Genomic DNA, 23,906 nt, shown 5'->3' on the forward strand with positions numbered 1-23,906 from the left:
AAAAAAAAAAAAGATGGGTTGATAATGGCTGCAGTTTACCTTTATACAAAAACAAATGGGAGTCATTTTACAATAGTAAACCAAATGAAAACTGACCTGCCCCACTTAGATTTAAGGAACTGACTCAATCGTGGAATATAGAAATGGGTAATATATTTCAGGATATGACACCACCAGATCCACCCTGGACAAATATCTGTGCAATATGCAATGACTATTTTCAACAGTGGGGAAGAACACCTTATGTTACCACCCAATCTTATCTTCCCCCAATATTTCACAGTTACATGCAGTTTACTCTCTTTCTCATTTACAGGCCTGAGAAATCTATACAGATGGATCAAAAACTGAGACCCAAGTAGATGCTGCAGTAATATTCTCGTCATTCACCACTTCTGTCTCATTACCGTTAGAATGTAGTATCTTCACTGCTGAGCTTTATGCTATAAACTTAGCTCTGGATCACATTATTAAACATCTAATTCTGTCTGCTTTAATGTACACTGACTCACTCAGTGCTGTCTCTGCTATAAGTAGTAATACCAACTTCTCTCACTCTGTAATAAAACAAATTCATTCTAAATTACTTGCGTGTAATGAGTCAAACCAAACTGTGACATTCTGCTGGATCCCTGGGCATTCTGGAATAGCAGGAAATGAAAAAGCAGTTATTGCAGCCAAACAACCAAATATTTCTATTTTTCAGACTTGTCAAGTTCGATATACTGATTTCAAACCCATCATCATGTAAAGCATGTTACAATAGCTGGTCAATAATCTGGAGATGTTATCCAAGAAACAAACTGTACCGAATAAAACCAGATCCAAAGCTGTGGCTCTCCAGTTTCTGGAAAAGCAGACGAGAAGAAGTAATTCTAGCAAGGCTAAGAATTGGGCATACTGGCCTCACACACCTCTATCTATTAATGAATGACAGCACTCCTCAATGCACATGTCATGTGCAACTGACTATTCATCATTTATTAGTAGACTGGCCTCACCTTCTCAATATCTACTCAAACAGCTTTAAATCAAGAGCAAATCCACAGTCATCACTGACATTATTGCATATTCTTGGAGTTGACTCTAATAAGAAGGAACTGTTTATCTTCCTAAATAACATAGGAATATACCATAAAATATAACAGGTATTGCAATAAAGTTAGTATTTCCTATTAACCATTAGAAAGACACAATATGGCCCTAGCAGCCTATGTGCCGTTCAATCCCAACACAACAACAACAAATTGATTTATTTTTAATATAGTTCATGTTCGAATATATTTGCTTGCAGAAATATGTCAAATCAAAATCTCAGATTAGTTCAAACGCACATATTTTCAAATTTATATACATGTCCGGTAAGCTACTCCATACATGCTTCTTGATTTAGACCGGGGTTCGAGCCCAGCACCACCAAATACGGAGGATGCGGAAAGGTCAGGGAATGACCACCGCATATTCCCGGAGCAATATGGCCTTAGTTGCTAATGCTCCTAAAAAAAACCAAATAACAATAACAAGCTACTCCATGCACCGAACACAATTTGGTCTTGCTTTTTCAACTCATCTATCATCTTCCATTTGTGTAGAATTGCAAGCGCTTTTGGCTCCCCAAATCCTCAATTTCAGTTTGAAGGCATTTTAGTCTTACACTCCATGTACCTTGATTTTTAAGTCCTCTTAATTCCATTTCAAATTGTGGTTCATCGATTTCAGGGAATGGAGAAAAATTTAACTGAGAAATACTCACTTCAAGCGGTTTGATAAAATGATAATGTCGCTTTTCCTTCCTAAAATCCTCAAATCTGCAGCTAAATTTGGTATGCATTTTGACAATCGTTTGTTGAAAAAAATGGGAAATTAACATGATTGGGATTATATTTAGTACCTCCTTGATATTTTCCAATGATATTTGTATAACATTGGAAAATATAATAATTTGCCACTTCTTATGTCTCCTTAAAAACGCACAATCTGTGTTCAAACGGTAGCACTTCTTCCAAAGCTGTGTTACCTTTTCCTTGTAATATTTTATTTAATACATTTGAATGTGAAATCACATCTGCCATAAAATAGAATTTTTGTAACCAGTCAGTGCCTTCTGGCTCTTCATATTCAGCATTCATATCTTTCTGTTTTAAAAATAATTTTATTTCAAGACAAGCAGCAAATCGTGTCAACACTAGAAAGCTATCTAATGCTGTTATGCATAAGAAGGTCAGTATATTGACAATCGACTTCATCAAGAAGTTCACGGAATTGTTGATGATATAGTTGTCTTGCCATTATTTTATTGACTATCTTTATGACCAAATCCATCACTGCTGTTATCTCTTTAGGAAACATTTGCAAGCAAAGTGCCTCTTGGTGAATTATACAGTGAAAGGAAAACGCATCATGCAAAATGTTTTTTCTAAATAAATTAATAAAACCTTTGTTCTCACCTCTCATGCTCGGGGCTTCATCCATCGCAATAAAGATTCTTTTGATCATATTAATTTCCTTAATTTTGAAGCAATCAGTAATTGCAGTTTCTATATCCTCTCCACATGTTTGTCCGTAAGTGGCAGTAAATCAAGTAATTCTTCTTGGGGTCTTTGAGAATTTATATATTTACAACTTTCATGATATCACCAACATCACAGTTCATCACAGGCAATAGAAAATCCTGATGCTAACTTTAGTTCCATAATCTACTGACTGGCTATATCTTCGGCTATTAGTAAAGCTCTGTTCCCTCACAGTTTTTGCATTTCTTTAATTTTTGTAATTATTTCTGTTTTGTTTTGAAAATTGCTGAAAAGATTTTCTGGAATTTTAATAAAACATTCTTTTATGTATTCATCATCCGTAAACGGTTCCCCCGCGTTGTTACAATTCCACGTGCAACTACAAAACTAGCAGCATTTGTATTGCTTAATGATTTAATCCACTTTGACAATGAATTCTTTGTTAATAACATTTTCTGTTGCAACTTGTTTACAGCCTCTTTTTTTTCTTTTTTTTTTTTTTTTTTGGTTCACTGGCTGGATATGTTGTGGTGAATGTATCATGTTTAGTCAAAAAATGTCATTCTACATTTGTTTTTTTATTGTGTGAAAGTTTTTCACTACATATTAAACACAACGGAAGTCCTGTAGAATTTGCCACAAATGCATATGACACAATCCATTCCTTCTTAAATTCCCGGTTTTCTTGCTCAATCTTTCTCTTTTGAGTTGACACTTTCAAAATTATAAGTTTTAATGTCATCTTATTGCACTTGTTTAATAATACCACATCACTGATTTAAAAAGTCAAGTGATCTATAGAATGTCATCAAAGTTTCTTGCGACGACCAACTGGTTAAAATAAATTTATTAAAATAAAAATGATATATACATAAGATAAAAGTGTTAAAATACAATATGATAAAAGAGTTAAAATACATATAATAAAAGCATTAAAATACATAGCAGCTTTCGAAGCGAAGTGCCTCTTCATCAGCTAGTCTGTGAATGGTGTACTTCAGTATATATCGATGGTTACAATAGCACAAGTCAGCTGGGCATGATCATGTATCACGAGTCTGGTGTCGGTAAAGCAGAATTACGTACATGTGATGATCGCCAGCGCTCATCGCACTGCAATATAGTACATTCTATAATAGGATGTAAGTGTATATTCCCCTCGTCTGATTCATAGTACTATTATTGGTGGCTATGGGTAGTGCTTCAAAGCCATGAGCACTGGCGGTAATCACGTGAATATTCGACGATTTCAATATCCCGTTGAAACGCTATTTTAACGCTTTTATTATATATATTTTAACTCTTTTATCTTATTGTATTTTAATGCTTTTATCTTATTTTATGTCTGTTTTATCTTATGTATATATATCATTTTTATTTTAATAAATTTATTTTAACCAGTTAGTCGGTCGTCGCAAGAAACTTTGATGATATAATGCAACCCAACGCACAAGGACTGTTTTCTAATCTATAGAATGTGTTTATGGAAATGCAAAATTGTAGTGTTGTATCATTGATGATGGAGGTTATGTTGAAGCTTAATAATCTCATGTTTATGTACACTAAAAACTAGAATAAATTATCTTTCCATTGTTTTACTGTGTCATATGCATTTGTGGCAAATTCTACAGAACTTCCATTGTGTTTAATATGTAGTGAAACTAGAATAAATTAACTTTCCATTGTTTTTATCTTTTTGCATTTTTAAAGTGCAAAAGGACATTATGGATGCCCTGTATATGTGCATTAATTTATTTGTTTCCCACATGTAGGGTTTAATAATAGAATCAGAACCAGCAGATGGTTGTTACCCAATGGCAGGACCTAAATTTCTGACAAACTTTACTCTAAGTCGATTTGTGTTGGTTTCACGAAATCATTGTCTCGATTTTATAAAGGTAAGTTAAATCATAGGTGTAATACATTTAGAATAGCATATTTAATTGAGATGTTCTGCACATATTTGAAAATTATCTTTTTATTCTCTATTTAGAGTGAGGCACATTATATCTGATTATATGCATTTTTTTTTCATTACTGGTTCTTTGTATTGTTTTATTAAATAATAAATATCAGTTTATTAATCACAAGCTCAAGATGAATTACTTGTATAACAAAAAAGAAAACAAAGTAGGACCACGTCATTAATGGTATTTACAGTGATGTCTGTGACCAGTATTGAATCCAGAGTCTGTATATATTTTTAATATTATTATTTAATATTTAAAACATATGTATATGTTACAAACAAATCTGTATATTTATGAATGCTTATATTATGAGAATATGAGTAATCAAAATAGGAAACAAAAGGAAATATTTATTATTTAACATCTAAATACTGATAGTCAGGTCACAAAAACCACATTACTGACAATAATCATAGTTTACTAATATGAAAATCACTGTTTAAAATTTGCAAAAAAATCATACAGATTATAATGAAACATGCAAGTATTATATTAATCTTATTCTTTTCTACTTTTTCTTGGCATAAGTATCAATGACTTAATTTATTAACTTTTTCAATAACTCATTCGGACCTTCTAAACTTATCTTCATGCAATCTTGCAACAAATACATATATAATAAAATGTATTTTGTATAGCCTGTGACCAAACAGTCTTGTTTGCAGTATACAAAGTAAGAATTAGCCACAAGTAAGCTCTTGCTGTGAAAAAGACAAAGGGAATGTGAAACCCATAAAACAAAACTGCCAACGATCGAAATAGTGGCTGCAGTAGATGCCTGTCTCTGCCTAGACATCATTTAGCCCATCCCCTGAAAGCTGCAGGATGCTCTCTAATTACAGTATTCTGAGGAACCAATTCAGGTGAACCTATTCACAGCCTGCAGTCCAGTCGTCTTGTTTACGATATACAAACAAAGAATTAGTTGCAAGTAGACCATTTGCATGAAACACTATCAAAAGATGACATGAAATTATGACAAGAGATGACATGAGACATGAAAATACAGGAAACCTGAAAACCATAAAACAAAAATGCCGAAACTTGAAATAGTGGCTTTTAGTTACAATTTGTGCAGCTTGAAATATTGGCCATTTAATTGTTTTGAAAATTTTGTCTTTTGAATTTTAGTGATTTATTTTCACTGTGTGCCACCTGACGAGTACCACACTTAGTTGATGTGAATTTTTGTGTTGTGCTTATTTGACACAAATTTATTGAATTCGTGTTTTCTAATTACGACATTGTGTAAACTGATAACATGGCCCCTAAAGAGTGCAGTAAGAAAATTTTCATTAAAATTAAACAAAAAATGTGGCAAAAATTTCAACGTCTGAGGTCGTTGAATGAATATTAAAATAAAAATTACTATATTTCGCCGGGGGAATTTTATTCCAACAGGGGTGAAACACCCCCCCCCCCGTATTCAATGGTCTGTGACCCTTGAGTCCTTGAACAGAGAGCTTAAGAGACTATTGTTGAAGGGTACTATCAGTTTGCAGTGTATATGTTTTTTAAAAAATATATATATACAGTCGATTCCGGTTATTTGGGACACATCGGGACTAGTACATTTTGGCCCGATTAAGCGACTGCCCCAATTATCCAAAGTTTCACGTAAATAGTTAAAAATACAATGGATCCCCGCTTTACAATTGGTTCACTGTACAATAAAATCACCTTACGATGGACTCCCCATAGTAAAGTACCGTTCACTATACGATGTGTAGTAAGCGCCGGTCATTGTAATCACATTTGTGAATTGAATTTCGATTCTATTAAACAGTGATTCTAATTAGCGAAAATAGGAGGAATATTATCCACAGGCTATAAAAGTAAAGATATATTAAGCACAGATTTACACTTTATTACCTTATCAATTAAAAAATTAAATGATACGTGAAAATTCGAAGAATATACATGATAATTGGAATAATTAATATGTACATACTAACTAGTTGACATTTCTGTTCACTGACATATATGAGTGGGGGTTAAAATTTAAAACAGTAAAAAGATAAGCAATCAATAACAAAGAACACGGCACACACAAATTGCAAGTAACACAATACACACGCAAGTGAGAACAGAGTAACAAGTTACAAAGCTTTAAAAATAGGAATGAAGAGAAGACTCTGAAAATTAATTTTTTTATATGATTGAAGATTCCATGGAAGTATAAACATATTTCACCATAATAACCCACAGAATTTCAGCTGTCAGTATTATCACAAATTCAATAAGATAGAGTTTAGTGTCCGTTTATGATAGATTGCAGTAACAGAAAAGCCCAATAAACAGGTGACTGCTAATTGCTTTTATTGTTTTACGGTTGTGATCTCCAGAAATCCAACCGAAACACATGGTACGGTCAGAGACAATCGTAGGGTAATCTCCGTTGCCGCAGTCTCCTTCCCCGATTAAGCAGCATGTTGTCCCAATTAAGCGAAGTAAACTCTGGCTATTTTCTCGATTCGTTTCTGTTTTTTAAGGTTTGCCCCAAATAAACGGCTGCGCTGATTAACTGGTAGCCCAAATAACCGGAATCCACTGTATATAGTATTTTTATAATATTATGGGGAAGATTATAGTAAGATTTAAATCATATTAAGATATACTCTGATAGATCTATTGAAAATGCATAGGATAATATAATGTATATCATGTACAAAAGGATAATATACAAAACTTATTGCTGCTTACCCACAATCTAGGTGACTTCATCTGTGTCAACTACCCAGATTGAAAGTAAAATAACAATAAGGGGTTGTTTGTTTCAGTGATGATCGATATGCACTAAGGCAAAATCAATTTTGGGGTTGAATAACCAAAAATATAACATAACATAATAAATTTAGAGATTACATAAATAATTTGAATCTAAACCATAATACAATAAGAATGGTTTTTTTAATAATACTGAAAAGCACTCATTGATCATCATTAACCCTAATGGTTGCTTCTGGCCAATATGTAAATATTTTTTAAAAAATTTATAATCAAGAAGAATGGTCAAAGCAATGCAGTGAAAGTGACTATTCATCAAGTGATGAATAGTCACTTTCACTGCATCGAAGCAAAGATTATTTTTATCAACTGATAAAGATGAACAGCAATCCTACCAAAGATTATCTTTGTTAACTGGTAAAGATGACCAATCACAATCCATTCAACAATTTACTTCTTCATCTGAAGAGTTCCGAAATGAAGAATTGTCATCCAAATCTAAAACTGAAGATCAGTTATTATTGGATGGTACACAGAATGACATAGGATCAACATGAACAACAGTTAGACTAATGTTTGTATACACTAACTGATAAAGACAAACAATCATTCTAAAGATTCTTCAGCCAAGGAGGCAAGAAATGAAGAACTGTTAGCCAAATCTAGAATCGAAGAACAATCATTGGAAGGTGGACATGGACTGACTGACAGAGGATCGGGTCTAGCTACATGGCTAATAATAATTACTGATGCAATGTGAGTAATTATTGTAAAAAGGTCAAAAAAAGGTCCTTCAAAACTAGATTGTGGTTAGTGTATTCACAAACCAAAGTTGTAGTTTTTTTGTTTTTGTTGTAAACTGCTCTGCAACTCAGGCATTCTTCTGGCAATGGCAAGTTTTAATGACCGACAAAATTTGCATCAGCATTTTCAAGAACATGAAAGATCAAAAAATCATTTACACTCATTGGCAGATCGGATTGAGTTGTTAAATAGATTACATTCCGGTACAACAATCGATATGGTACAGCTGCACCTCCTAAATTCAGAAATTCTATGTTGGCAAACTGTGTTGGAACATTTAGTAGCAATTATTAAGAGTTTTGCACCTATGATTTGAGTAAATATACCCAAAATGAGATAATAGAATTAACTTCTAATGGAGTGCATAATAAAATTTTATCTGATTTTAAACGTGCCAAATATTACTCAATTCTAGTTGATTGTACTCAAAATTTGCTGCTAAGTCGAGCAAATGTCAATAGTATTATGATTTGTAAAAATTGATGAAAATGGAAGTTTGTGAATGCTTTCTAGAATTTATTCCAGTGATCAAAACTGTTGGGAAATTCTTCACAGATATAATTTTGGAATACCTTTAGAAAATTTGCGTGGCCAAGGATACGATAATGGCTCAATCATGCAAGGACAGCAGGTGTACAGCAAAGAATATTGAATTTAAATAATTGCACTTTTTTTTTTGTTCCTTGCCATGCACATTCACTCAATCTGATTGTCAGCAAAGCTTCCAAATAGTCGAAAGATGCTGGTTAGTATTTTACTAAATTGCAAGCAGTTTACAACTTATTTAGTACTTGGCATTACTTTTCTTCCAAACAGCTGTTCATCCTGTACAAAATCCACCCTACAATGGAATATTGTTCCCCCATCTGTGATGGGTCTCTCAAAACCTCTCTCAGACTTCTAGATTCCATTCAAAAGAGGGCAGTTAGGTTAATTAATGACTCATTTATAACAGTCTCTCCACTCTAGACGTTCTGTTTCTGCTGCATGCCTTTTTCATAGATACTTTCAAGGGCACTGTTTTTCTGAATTGGCTTCTATAATTCCCTCTCTCTTTCTTCCAAAGCAGTCTGAACCCTTGCTACAACAGGCCAACATCCTTTTACTGTCCAACTTCAAACTCACAGAACCAACCTTTCTTCTTCCTCGTTTATTCATTCAACTTCTGTTTTCTCAAACAACTTTCCTTCATACATATTTCATGAAAATTACAATCTACAGAAGTTCAAGTCTGATGTAAACAGGTATCTTCTTTCTTCTTCTCAACCTTCAACCCATGCACAGTACTAAGTAATATAGATTCTAATACCTCTCGTGTTTGGGGTTTTAGTTAAAAAAACAGAAAAAAAAAAACAAGCAAGAATAGGCATCCTGTAGCCACTGAAACTAATTGCCTCTAAATGTCCACTGCCACCCCCCACCGAGTAACAAAAAATCATTGAGATAACATTTAAAAAGCTGAAGTATGTTCTGTAACATAGGAAAACATGGATTTTGAGGTAATTCAGTTTCGGAATTTTTGCTGAGGAAGAAATGGTCACAGGATGGTGTTCATACTTCCCCAAAAAAAGATAAATCCAAGAATGAAAAAACTAAGACATTAGCACTTCAGAAGCCATCTGACAGATCCACAAAGCCCAAATAATGGCCAAATTCATATAATGGAATTGCTCTGAATTCTGATGGAACATTGATGACCTCAAGATCCTACTCCATAGGTGAAGACAGTATGCCTTTGTTTACATGAGATATTTCTAAAGCCAAATGAAGACTCTACCTTACAAAATGTTAGCATAATACGTAAAGAAAGAATAGAATGCCACTGCTCGCAGTGGAGTCGCCATTCTAGTGAGCAACTGTACCCCTTTCCAAGTAATCCCTCTTACAACTGCCGTAAAGGTGGTTGTCGTTTGCCTCTTTTTAGGGTTTCTTCTAATAATTCACTCAGTATCTTTGACATCTGGGATCAGTATCTCCGAGATAGACTTTGATGATCTGTTGTGCAACAGCCTACTGCTATTCTCTTATTAGGATATCTTAATAGACGTGATATCTTGGGGAGTAGTGCAGACACTAATATGAGGGGTTGAAAAATAGAGCATTTGCTCCAGAATGGGAATTCTCTCTTTCCACTTTCTGAATGTGGGAATGAATAGATTTTCCTCATATGCCTACCAAATGTTTACTACTATTGAACCCTTTATCTACCCTATCTTTCCTCCTTTTATTCATATGGGAGATTGAAAAAATTCCTATGGGAGTGATCCCTTCTCTGTGATACTTCTTCTGATTGCATAAAGATCCTGTCACCCATAAAGGATATTTCAGTGGAAGTTCGATAAAGTTGACTGGAATCCCCTTTGATAATCTGGCATGGTTTGACATCTCAAGTCTGCCAAGAGCCCATCAGTGTTGCACATTATAGAAGTAATATGCACAGAAGCCCAAAACAAGTCATAGGGTTCCACTGGTATCCTACCAAAGTGAATTTAATACCCTTTAAACTCGCACACACCACAGCATACTAAATCTGATGTCAGAGCCAAAGGGAATTTAATCCATTTTACTTCCTCTGTAACCCAGGGTGTTAACTGAAAAGTAGTGTGGATAAGGTTCAGAAAATAAAGAGAAAATATCCCCCATGCCCTTCAGTGATCAAAGAGCACAGTGGTTGTCAAATTGCAGATCCACCTGGAGATGCAAATATTCTAGGGGAAACATTTGCAAAAATCTCTGCAATAACATCATTCTTCCAGATTTCTTGGACCTAAAAGAAGAAAAGCAAGAAATGTTTGCTCAACTTCTCTTCAATAGGGTTTAAACCCAACAATTCCTTTACACAGTAAGTTCACTCTCTCACAAATGATTGCTGTAGGGCCAGATGTTAGTCCACGTTGAAATGAAAAAATATCTTTCAAGACAATCTAAGGATCATCTTCTAGCTTTATTTAATAGAATCTTTCTTGACAAAGAATTTATAGCTTATGGAGGAAGGCAATTGTCCTTGCGGCGCCTCCATAGCCAGGTGGGCAGGAGCAGCAGTGCATAGCACATTCTTCTTGATTAGACTGGGGTTCGAGCCCGTGACCACCAAATACGGAGGATGCGGAAAGGTCAGGGAATGACCACCCCATATCCCCGGAGCAATATGGCCTTAGTTGCTAATGCTCCTAAAAACCAAAAAAACAACAACAATTGTCCTTGCTTCCCCAAAACCAGAAAAGTAGCCTAGAAATTCACGTAACTATTGTCCCATCGCGAAACAAATGGTCTGCTTTCCAGGACACATTCCGCTGCTGAAGAAAATGATCTGCTTTGGATTATTTAATCAGACTCAGAATATACATTGATGTTTTTATTAAATCCAAGCATCTGGTAGTAGTTTTCTTTGATATTGAAAAAGCAAATGACAGCATGGCAGTTTGGCATATTGCAAGACCTCCATGTCAGTCTTAGGGGTAACCCTTCTGTTTTCATTAAAAACTTTCCTTCTTATCACTGATCATTTTAGATCCTCTCTCTCTTGAGTGTTTTCCCAAGAGGTGGGAGTCCCACAAGGATCCATTCTAAGTGTCACAGTTTTTCCATCAAAATAAACTGTATTACACAACAACTTCCAGTGCTAAAAAAATGATAAATTATAATTGGCATTAGCATCAGTAGTTGTATATGATGCAAGAAAGCAAGCTAATACAGCATTAGACAAAAAAAAAACAAAAACTTCCCATTTCACCCATCCATTTAATCCAAAAGTCTATCCAGTTCTTCCTTGAATCTGTTTAAGCTATCAACTTCCACAATGACAGAAGTTTGTTCGAGTAATCAACCACTCTCTGACTAAATGCAGATTTCCGTATATCTATTCTGCAACTGTCTTTCCTCAATTTGAATTTATGCCCCCTCAAATGTGTAATCTGATCAAAAAGAAGAATCCCTTCAGCATAGAGCTTGCTCAAACCATTCAAAGTGTTATACATCCCAATCAGATCACCTCGCAGGTGCCTAGTCTCCAGATGCTGCAGTTTGCAGAACTTAAGCCATGATTTCTTAACCCAGCATTTCCCAAACTTTTTTAGTCACGGAACACTTTTCATCTCATAACATATTCATGGAACAGTTACGAAACAAGTTTAGCAAGAGCCAAAGAACTGTTGCTAATATTTTATTACGTATGGTGCACTGTGCATCAGGAGCATCTTTATTTCCAATACATGTAAAGCCGAAATTCAAATAACTGTCATTATACTTTCATTTTGGTCTTTTATTAGTTGGTTCCTGTTTTTTCACTTCGGATTTCTGAGGAACAAAACACCGTGATTGTTCATCCTCACTTTGAAGTGTGACAATATTGTGTTCGTTTTCATTGAGCAAGTTGTGCTACTAGAAGTACTTTGCTTCTCGTTTTAAAGTTCCTTTTTTCAACCACAAATCTATGGTTACATATTTTAGTAATAATATTTCGAAATACATATAATTATCAAAAAAATTTATTCAAGGAAGTGAGTTTAGTTATATTGGTTCGCTTCCTCCTCTCCTTCGGGCGCCTCCGTAGCCCAGTGGAAAGGAGCGGCAGTGCATAGCACATGCTTCTTGATTAGCCCGTGGTTCGAGCCCATCACCACCAAATACAGAGGATGCGGAAAGGTCAGGAAATGACCACCGCATATCCCGGAGCAATATGGCCTTAGTTGCTAATGCTCCTAAAAACCAAATAACAAACAAACAAACAATCCGCTCCTTCAACCTGTGTACTCCAGGCTAAATTGCATATGAATGGCATATTAGATCTTTTGCTACTTTTTCATAGGTACCATTACCTTTATGCATATTTCTTTATGCAAAGCCTGCCAAAATAAAGTGTTCTGCAGTCTATTTAATTATTAACCGAAAAAGAATTATGTTAAATATTATAATGATACAAAAGTGGTGTACGCTACAAATATGCAAAATTTATTTATTTTATTTTTTTAATTATTAATTATGATTTTTTACAGAACACTTGTTCCAATCTTGTAAAACACAGTTTGAGAAACAGTCTTAACCTATGGGTCGCAACCCAAAATTAGATCAGTTGGCATATTGAGTGGGTCGTGGAATATTTTCAACAATAACAATATTTTTGCCTTAATAACACACAATACGTTACAAATGTACAAAAATCATTTTAAAAATCTTTCGAGCCACTGCGCTGTCGAAAGTAACAGCTTCTAGGTATCCAGAATTTGCTGAAACTTATCATAAACACGAGCCGGATATAAACTGGTTCGTGTTTATGTCGAGAACTGAACGGCAAAGAACACTGCTCAGTCGACGCATTACCATACTGTGGTGCACAGAGCTGAAATAATTTCTTGCAGGATTACGTGATGTTCTTTTATACAAGTGCTAGCATTATTTTTGTATACACGTAGAATCTTAAAATTTAACCTACCCATAATGCCAAAACGTGAATACAAAGAAGCATTTTTAGAGATAGATTTCACCTGCATTAATGATCGCAGAGTAGACAAACCACAGTGTGTATTATGTTGTGAAGTATTAAGTAATGAATCGTTGAAGCTAAATAAACTTAAAAGACATTTTGAAACGAAACACAAAACTTTTGCATTTACTGGTAAAGACTCCCGTTTTTTTGAAAGAAAAGAAGAACAGATCAAGAGATGCTGTTTTGATGCTCCAAACAACAGTACTTGTATACTCTGCTCGACAAGCTACATTGGCTTCCTGTCATGTTGCTTGGCAGATTGCAAAGCAGAAGTAGTCTCATACCATTGGGGAAAATCTTATAAAACCAGCTGCTATTGATATGGTGCATATTACCTGTGGAGATGAAATTGTAAAAAAAGTGCAACAGATTCCCCTGTCAAATGATACAATTTATGCGTGCATCATAGACATGTCAAAAGATATTAAACAACAACTAATTACAGTTATAAAAATTGGTCGTATATTTAGTATTCAGCTGATCAATCGACTGATGTAAGCAACGACGCTCAACTTGTGGTTTATGTGAGAGCTTCTTTGAACACAGAGGAGAGGTACCCATGGACTGGAGATGTGGAAATGTGACCCCAATTCACAAAGGTAGGATCAAAGGGCAACACAAGTAATTATAGACCTGTTAGTTTAACTTCTGTTCCAGGAAAATTAATGGAGGCACTGGTTAAAGGAGCACTGCAAGATCATCTAGAAAAGACTTCAGTTATAGCTCAGACACCGCATGGTTTTGTTAAGGGAAAGGCTTGTTTGACCAATTTGATTGGATACTATGATGTGGTCACAAAGAAACTGGATGCACGGAATAACTTTGATATCATATATTTGTATCTTAGAAAGGCTTTTGATACTGTTGCACATGGAAAACTGCTGAACAAATTGGAGCAGTGTGGCATTGCTGCTATGGATAAAGGGATGGTTGAGTGGGAGAAGACAAGAGAGTGGTAATCAATGGACACTGCTCATCATGGATTAATGTTATTAGTGGAGTCCCTCAGGGTTCAGTGTTGGGTCCATTGTTGTTTTCTGTATTTATAAATGATATTGATGATGGTATATTAGGCTTAATGTCCAAGTTTGCAGACGATACGAAGATTGGCAGGGTTGTTAAGGACACTAATGACAGTACGCTGCTGCAACAGGATCTAGAAAAGTTGAGCAGATGGGCTGAGAGGTGGCAAATGAAGTTTAACATTGACAAATGGAAAGTACTACATATGGGAAGCAGTAACCCCAGAGTAACGTATCAATTCTGTGGTACCAAACTGACAGTGGTAGAGAATGAAAAGGACCTGGAGGTAATTGTGCAGGCAGATATGAAGTTTTCTGAGCGGTGCAGACGGTCTGCAACAGTAGCTCATGGTGTCTTGTCAATGATATACAGAAATTTTGCTACCAGGGATAAGGAGGTGATTATCCCCTTGTATAAGGCAGTGGTCAGGCCACACCTTGAGTACTGTATACAGGTCTGGAGGCCTCATTTTAAGAAGGATGTAGAGCTGTTGGAACGAGTACAGAGAAGGGCAACAAAATTAGTGTCTGGAGACTAAGGCACTTGCAGGGTGATCTGATTGAGATGTATAAAGCCTTGAATGGTTTTAACATGCTCAATGCTGATGGGATTCTTCCTCTTGCTCAGAATAATCACCTGAGGGGGCATAAATTCAAATTGAGGAAAGACAGTTGTAGGATAGATGTGCAGAAGTTTGCCTTTAGCCAGTGGGTAGTTGGTTGGTGGAATAGACTTCTGTCCTTCGTTGTGGAAGTTGGTAGCCTAAATAAATTTAAGGCTGAGCTGGACAGGTATTTGAAATGAACGGAGGGGTGAAATGGGAACTTTTTTTTTTTTTTTTTTTCTTTTTTTGGCTGATGCTGCATAAGCTTGCTTTCTTGCATCATATGCCTCTACTAATGCTAATGCTATGTACGATACCCAGGTGTAAAAGATACGGAAGAAGACATCTTATTTTGTAGACCAATGACCACTGCAACTTCTTTCAAGGAAGAAGGATTGAATTGGAATCAATGCTTCAGTGTATGCACCAATGGTGCACAGCAGTGCTAGGGGCTCTTCAAAGTTTTTGCGTGAGAGTAAAAGAACTTAATCTGCAGGTTAAAACCTTTCACTGTTTCCTTGAAGCAAGACAAAATCTTGCTTCAAGGAATCTGTCACCTGAGTTGTGCACTGTGTTAAATGAGATAATCCAAGTAGTCAATTTTATTAAATCAAGGTTGAATTGTCGAATTTTTAACCAGATGTGTTCCGATTTTGGCACTCAATATGAACACTTGCTATATTACTCTGAAGTCAGATGGCTGTCTCATGGAAAAATGCTTCAGCAAGTTTTATCATTACGTAATGAGATTGAAATTTTTTTGACCGAAAAAAGTCATCTTCTGGTGTCAAGATTCTCCAATTCAAAGTGGATTCTTCAAGTAGCTTATCTTTCAGATATTTTTTCCAAAATTAACAACTAAAATAAATCTGCGCAAGGGTGCAATCACACTCTTATTGAATTAGCTGAAAAGATAACATGCTTCAAAGGTAAGCTAAAATTATGGAAGAATAAAGTGGAAGTAAAGAAACTTGCCTCTTTCCCGACTCTTAATCAACTTATTAAAGGTAAAAACATTAATTTCACTGATGCTGACATACAAGAAATTATCATCAGACATTTAGAAAACCTAATAGTAGAATTTTATCGGTATATTCCTGAAGGAGACGGGAATATGGTTGAAATTAAAAAGCGAAAAGCCAACATTAGTAAACAAAGCACTGAAAGTACTACTGCCCTTTGCAACAACATACCTGTGCGAATCAGGGTTTTCAACTCTAGCTATAACAAAAACCAAATTGCGAAACAGACTGCAGCCTGAAGATGACCTAAGGTGCAGCCTATCAATTATAACACCAAGATTTGAGCTTTCAAAACTTATTCAAAGCCAAGGTTCACATTAATAAGACTTAATGTTGTTACCAATATAAGTAATGTATTTTGTATTATTAAAATATAAAATGTATTCGGTTGTTATCTGTATGTGTTATTTTATTAATCTTTGCTTGGGTTGCGAAACCAAAACTATTACCATAATCTGGGTCACGGCTCAAAAAGATTAAGAAACACTGGCTTAAGCCTTACTTGATAACAGTACCGCTTTTTTCCACTCGCCACTCTCGTTGCCCTTCTCTGTACTCGTTCTAGCAGCTCCACATCCTTCCTAAAATGTGGCCCCCACACCTGTATGCAGTACTCAAGGTGTGGCCTCACCAATGCATTATACAAAGGGATAATCATCTCCTTATCCCTACTATCAAAGTTTCTGTATATCATTGACAAGATCCCATTAGCTGCTATGGCAGCCTATCTGTACTCTGAAAACTTCACATTTGACTGCACAATTTCCCCCGTGTCTTTTTCATTCTCCACTACCTGAGTGTAGTAACGCCCGGTTGGTACGTTACTCTGGGGTTACTGCTACCCATATGCAGTATTTTGCATTTGTCAATGGTAAACTGCAGTTGCCACTTCTCAGCCCATCTGCCCAACTTTTCTAGATCCAGCAGCGTACCATCATTACTGTCATTAACAATCATGCCAACCTTTGTATCATCTGCCCACTTGGCCATTAAGCCTGATATACCTTCATCGATATCATTGATAAATATAGAAAACAACAATGGTCCCAATGTGGAACCCATGGATACTCCGCTAATAACATTAGTCCACAAAGAGCAGTGTCCATCAATTACCACTCTCTTTCTTCTCGCACTCAGCCATCCTTTTATTCATAGCAAAAACTTGCCCTTGTGCCATACTGCTCCAGTTTGTATAGCAGTCTTTTATGTGTAACAGTATCAAAAGCTTTCCTGAAATCCAAGTACAGTAAGTGCCGGTTATAGTGATCACTGGGTATTAGAATCAAATTTCAAAGAACTGATTCAAATCAGTAAAATGCATACACTTCCATCATTTACTAGAATTACATTTTTGATTATAAGAATCAATTTTGAATGCCTCTGTGATATTTTTCTAAAGCACATTTCTGGACTGGAGGTCACATTTATAGTGGTCACAACCATAAAAAAATAAAAACAATTTCTGGTTTATTGGGCTTTTCTGTTAATGCAATTCTGTTAGTGCAATAAACGGGTAGTAAACTTGATCTTATTGTATTTGCAATAATACAGATATCCCAAATTCTGTGTTTTCATGTTATTATGATGAAATGTGTCTCCCATTCGCTGAAGTATGCTCTTTATTTCTATATCTAAACTTCGTCTCACTTGCTTATGCAGTGTTCCAATTTGTGTGTGTCATGTGTTTTGTTATTGATTGACATTCATCTTTTTTACTGTTTTAAATTTTACTGCCCAAAATAAATGTCAGTGAACAGAAAGAGTGAATTTGAATGTAAAAGATAAGTTACGAATTATAGAAACGTATGATAAATTAAACCTAGACAATATGTCTCAAAGGGGGCAGTAAAATTAGTATTGCCTCAGTCATCTTTATCAAAATTATTAAAATCACGTCAGACGTTAAACACTAATGCGATTAGTGAAACCAGAAAAAGAATGCATGAAGAGAAATGCCAAACAGTAGATAACGCTCTGTTCATTTGGTTCAAACAGGTCAGCTCATTTAATGCACCAATCAATCGTAGTATTCTCCTTCTAAAATCTAATGACTTTACTGAAAAACTACACAAAGAGTTTAAGGCAACAGACAGATGGCTGACGAGATGAAAGGAGAGGTCAACATGTTTATGAATTTTATGTGCAGTGAATAAAATTGCATTCCTAATCTCTCTATTTCTTATTTAGCCTCATTATTTCTGTATTAAATATATTAGAAAAAACTTTCTAGATAATGAAAAAACCGAAATAACGGCACCTTGAATCCCCGAAGGTGCTGTTATTTTGAAAGTCTATTTCCCGTTATTCTGAAAGTCTACTGTATCTGGAAAGTTAAAATCCGCTGTTATGAGACATTGTGATTTATTGGCCCACTATTTCTCTGCCAATTCGTTGTACTCATCACAGTCATCAGGCCTATAACACACTCCTACTCTCATTTTTGCTTTCCCATTGCTTATGTCACCAGATTGACTCAACATTGAACTGGCCACCCATGTTAATAGGATACACTGCCTTAGATTTTGTTTTCTAACTAACAACGTAACCCGTTCTCCCTTCCTATTCTGTCTATCCTTAATATCCTCAGTGTACTCCCCAAATTAAAATTCTGCATTCCTTATATCTGTATGATACCACGTTGCTGATATCCAAACAATATCAGCCTTCGGTGTCTTGACCAGCACTTAAAATTCATCGAATTTATACATTCTACTCCTAGCAATGGCATGCATGCAAGTATACATGCATCTGTTCTTACTCTTAGTTACACGAACATAGTATTTACTTGTTCCATGATAATTGCCTGGGTGCCAGGTGAATTCCAGATCATGCATTGCCAGTGCAAATTATCTAGTGATCTTTCTCAGCGATAAACGTTCTTTTTAAGTTTATTGTTCTCCATCAGCAGGGGAGGAAAGTCAACCCCCAGGGCCAAAAAGGAACTAACTGTGGACTATGTCAACTATTCTGCATTCAGGCAGCCTAGAAGGTCATCTAGCACTGGCAATGTCTGTGACGCAATAAAGTTTGTTTGTTATTTGGTTTTTAGGAGCATTAGCAACTAAGGCCATATTGCTCCGGGAATATGCGGTGGTCATTCCCTTGACCTTTCCGCATCCTCCGTATTTGGTGGTGACGGGCTCGAACTCCAGTCTAATCAAGAAGCGTGTGCTACGCACTGCTGCTCCTTCCCACCTGGCTATGTAGGCACCCCCACAATAAAGTCAAAAATACTGTGTAGGGACACAGAACAACAGAATACCCATCATTCCTTATCTTACATTCTCTCTCAGATAAAGCTACAAGTACTCTCACTATTTCTTATTATGCAGTTGCCAACTCCTATTTGTGTATTGGGTGACTTCAGTATACACCAGTCATTGTTGGGTTTGCCCAATGCAGATGGACAAGGACAACTCATTAAAATGCCCATTGACAGACAAAACCTAACTAAACTAATTACCTGCTTGGCAACTTACATCCATCTCTCTACAGGAACGCTTTCTGCAATAGATGTCTCCATCTGCTCTCCATCCCTTTTTCCTAGTATTGAGTCGATGGCCCTTGATGATCTGCTCAGTAGAGATCAGTTAATATGTAAAATTCAAATATCACATTCCATAATCTCAGAAAAACAAATAAAATAGAAATTTTCCGAAGCAGATTGGGCAAAGTGCACTTCTCATGTGTCCTTTGATGACCAGATGATTGAAACCTGTCCTATCACTTACCCATTACATTGTGAAAAAAATACTGGCAGCTGCATCTACTGCAATTCCACAATCACAGTCAGCCAACCATAGTACCATAAAATTGGTGGAATGAAGAATGTAATGGTGCAAAAAAAAAAAAAAAAAGGAAAAGAAAAAAAACCAAGCATGGGATCTGTTTTGCAAACATCCTACCTCCGTTAATCTTATAAAACTACAAGAGACTTAGAGCCAGGGCCTGTCATATTAGGAAGAAAGCAAAAGAGACTCTTGGATTTGATTTGCAAGCTCAATTAATAAAAATACTGATATAAGAATAATATGGAGAAAAATAAAACAGTTAAATGGCAAATTTTCCACTACCTCCCCACTTCTCAACTGGAATGGGCAGGAGCTTCCTTTTCCTGCAGAGATTGCAAATTCCCTAGGGAATGTATTTTCGCAGTTTTCTGCCTCAACAGAATATGATCCATCATTTCAGAAGATTTCATAAAGTTTTAGCCAAAATATCCCAACTGAACTTCAGACCTACATCTTCTTTACCCTACGATGATTGAACTTCAGTAAGCCATATCTACCTCAGAAAACAGTGCTGCAGGCCTCACCAGGATATATTACATAATGTTCCAACACTTAGTTAATAAATCGGTCTTTTTGCTGCTGAAATTCTATAATCACATCTTCATTGAACTTTCATTCCCCAGTTCTTGGTATCACTCCTATATACGGGCAATTTCCAAACCAAGGAAAGGCCATTCTATTCCTCAAAACTGTAGACCCATTTCTCTCACCAGCTACTTAAGTGAAACTCTGAAAAAGTGATTCATCATCGACTCACATGGTAGCTTGACTCCAAAAATCTAATCTGTGATGTTCAATTTGGTTTTAGAAAAAATCATCAATCAGCCCTGGATCTCATGGTCAAAGTTGAAACAAACTTCAGGAATGCATTCATCCGAAATGAGCATCTCGTCATGATATGCCCTGAGATAGAGAAAGCATTTGACACAACATGGCACTTAGGTCCTGAGAGATCTTCCTTTGACCTGAGAGGCCACTTACCATATTTCATACAGTACATCCTTCAGCATAAGTCTTTTCAAGTTCGATACTGACAGGTTCTCACCCAAACTTATATACAAGGACTCAATTCTCAGTGCCACCTTATTCGCAGTAAGAACAAATAAATCACGACTAAAAATTTCCCAACACTGTGAATTCATACCTCTATGCCCATGATCTGACTGTTTCTTGCGGTTCATGAATGTGACCTTTATTGAGCAGCAGCTCCAAATTTTGATTAATAATATTCAGCTATGGATGGCACAGAATGGCTATCTTGTCGTTCACTTTTGTAACAAACGGAAGATGCATCCAAATCTAGAGGTACACTTAACAAATCATCCTATCTGAGTTGCATACGGCATTTGTCTCCTTCGTCTGGTTTTCAATAGTAAATTGAGCTTCTTGCAATATGTTAAATACCTATTGACAACTTGCCAGAAAAAATGAACATAATCTTCGTTATTTCTTCTATAGCATGGGGGTGCAAATTGTTATACCCGTTACTTAATATGTATAGAGCTTGAAAGTGGAGTGGATGCTTGAAAGTCTGAAAGTGGAGTGGATGCTTGAAGGTCTGAAAGTGGAGTGGATGCTTGAAGGTCTGAAAGTGGAGTGGATGCTTGAAGGTCTGAAAGTGGAGTGGATGCTGCCATCTTACCTCATAAAATCATTTCTGTGTCACTTCCCACTGAGTGCAGCAGCTATACACCTGAATTATGCACCATTAGACTTGTACTAGAAAATATACTCCATCTGTTCATCCAAAAAAGCATGATACATACGGACTACTAGAATGCACTTATAGCTTTACAGAATATATCCTCTCATTTACATCCTTTAATAAAGCTCATAAAATCCAAACTGATGTATATCCAGGAACTCCAGCAAGTAGTCATTTCCTGCTGGATTCCAGGTCATACTGAGATACCAGGAAATTAATGTGCAGACTATGCCTCTAAACATCCATCCAACACAGAATTATCACATTATTTATGTTCCATGTTTTGACTACAAATGTAATATACAAAGAATATGTAGGGAACAATGGACAATTCCATGTTATTAGTGGAGTTCCCCAGGGTTTGGTGTTGGGCCCATTGTTGTTTTGTATATTTATCAATGATATTGATGAAGGTATATCAGGTTTAATGTCCAAGTTTGCAGATGATACAAAGGTTGGCAGGGTTGTTAACGATAGTAAGACAGTATGCTACTCCAACTGGATCTAGACAGTTGGGCAAATGGGCTGAAAAGTGGCAACTGAAGTTTAACATTGACAAATGCAAAGTACTGCATATGGTAGCAATAACCAAAGAGAAACGCACCAACTGTGTAGTACTACACTCAGGGAAGTGGAAAATGAAAAAGACCTGGGGGTAATTGTGCAGTCAAATATGGAGTTTGCTGAGCAGTGCAGAGGGGCTGCCAAGGCAGGTCATGGAGTCTTATCAACATTATATAGGAATTTTGCTAGCAGGGTTGTGATATCCCATTATACAAGGCAATGGTCAAGTCACACCTAAAGTACTGTGTACAGGTCTGGAGGCCTCATTTTAGGAAGGATGTAGAGTTGCTAGAATGAGTACAAAAAAGGGCAACAAGATTGGTGAGGAGAACAAAGGGGTGCTCTTATCAAGAAAGGCCTAAGATCTGGAAATTTCAGTACCTGGAGAGTAGGCGCCTGCGAGGTGATCTGATTTGAGGTGTATATGGCCTTGAATGGGTTGAGCAAAGCTGAATGCTGATGGGATTCTTCCTCTTACTCAGATTAAGAATCTGAGGGGGAGGCCACAGATTCAAATTGAGGAAAGACAGTTGTAGAATAGAAGTGCGGAAATTTGCCTTTAGCCAGCGGGTGGTTGATTGGTGTAACAGACTTTCATCTTTTGTTGTGGAAGTTGATAGCCAACTGTTGGATTTGTGTACTGTGGATGTTGAGAACTTTTTTGATCAGTTTGTGACAAATGCTGGGTGTACCAATATGATCCGGAGACTAAAGACATGTCAAATCAGTGGAAGCACACTTCCTCCTCGCCTCCCAAAAAGGCAACGGCCACTCCATCTGCGAAGAAGGTGATGTTGTCCATGTTTTGGGACAGAAAAGGGGTTATCCTGACAGATTACCTACCTCGTGGTTCCACACTTACCCGAGAATACTGCAGAAATCTTTTGAAAAAGTTATGTGCTACTTTGAAGATGAAAAGGCGTGGAATGTTAACCAAAGGTGTCCGTCTTCTGTCGGACAATGCACTGGCTCACACAGCCATTACCACCACCACCACTTTGTTGCCCAGTGCGGTTTCGAACTACTGCAGCATCCACCATATTCTCCTGACCTAGCACCGTCAGTATTCTTCTTGTTTTGAGAAATGAAGAAACCATTGCATGGACGCCACTTTGATTTGTCTCGGGAAGTCATCAATGAAGTGGAATTGTGGTTTCAGGCAAAAAGTGCAGACTTCTATGATCGAGGCATTAAACAACTGATCCATAGATGGGAGATGTGTTACTATACATGGAGAGTACATAGAAAAGGATTCAAGTTCCTGTGAAGTTTCACCTTTCTAATGTTATTATTTCTAGGTAAGGGTACAAACTTTTTGATACCTACTCATATAGGGGGAACCCCTGTAACAGTGCCTGCCTCATCTGTTATCCCTCTAATAATATGTGTAATTTTTCTTTAAATTTCAACTCCCCACTTCCACAGCATCAGATGGTAGTTTCCAAATATTTGTTCCTCTGGCTCAAAGCAAATTTTTGCATGTATATCCTTCAGCCATCCTTTTTTAATTTAAGTTTATATCCCCTTGTGTGCCTTTTCTTACAACACACAAGTTTTAGAATACCATTGTCATTAAGATTACTCAATCCATTTAAAGCCCTAAACACTTCTCTCCTTGCAAGTGCCTAAAAACTAGGCACTTGCAAAGGTTCTTGACCAATCTGGTTGCTCTTCTCTGCACCCATTCAGGCTACCAGA

At 36.4% G+C, this 23,906-nt stretch overlaps 1 protein-coding gene across 2 annotated transcripts in view; it reads left to right on the plus strand.

Moving 5' to 3' along the window:
- Positions 1–23,906, plus strand: part of LOC150091144 (E3 ubiquitin-protein ligase RNF13-like) — a 341,104-nt gene that overhangs the window by 163,205 nt on the left and 153,993 nt on the right. For both annotated transcript variants that reach the window (XM_090382193.1, XM_090382202.1), the window contains one exon: positions 4,286–4,411. In XM_090382193.1, the coding sequence (XP_090238319.1) occupies positions 4,286–4,411 (126 nt within the window). The remainder of the gene's footprint in view (positions 1–4,285; positions 4,412–23,906) is intronic.

The sequence above is a fragment of the Mastigoproctus giganteus genome, chromosome 1 (assembly GCF_048544385.1).
Source record: "Mastigoproctus giganteus isolate SK-2022 chromosome 1, ASM4854438v1, whole genome shotgun sequence".
In the NCBI taxonomy this organism is placed as follows: Eukaryota; Metazoa; Arthropoda; class Arachnida; order Uropygi; family Thelyphonidae; genus Mastigoproctus; species Mastigoproctus giganteus.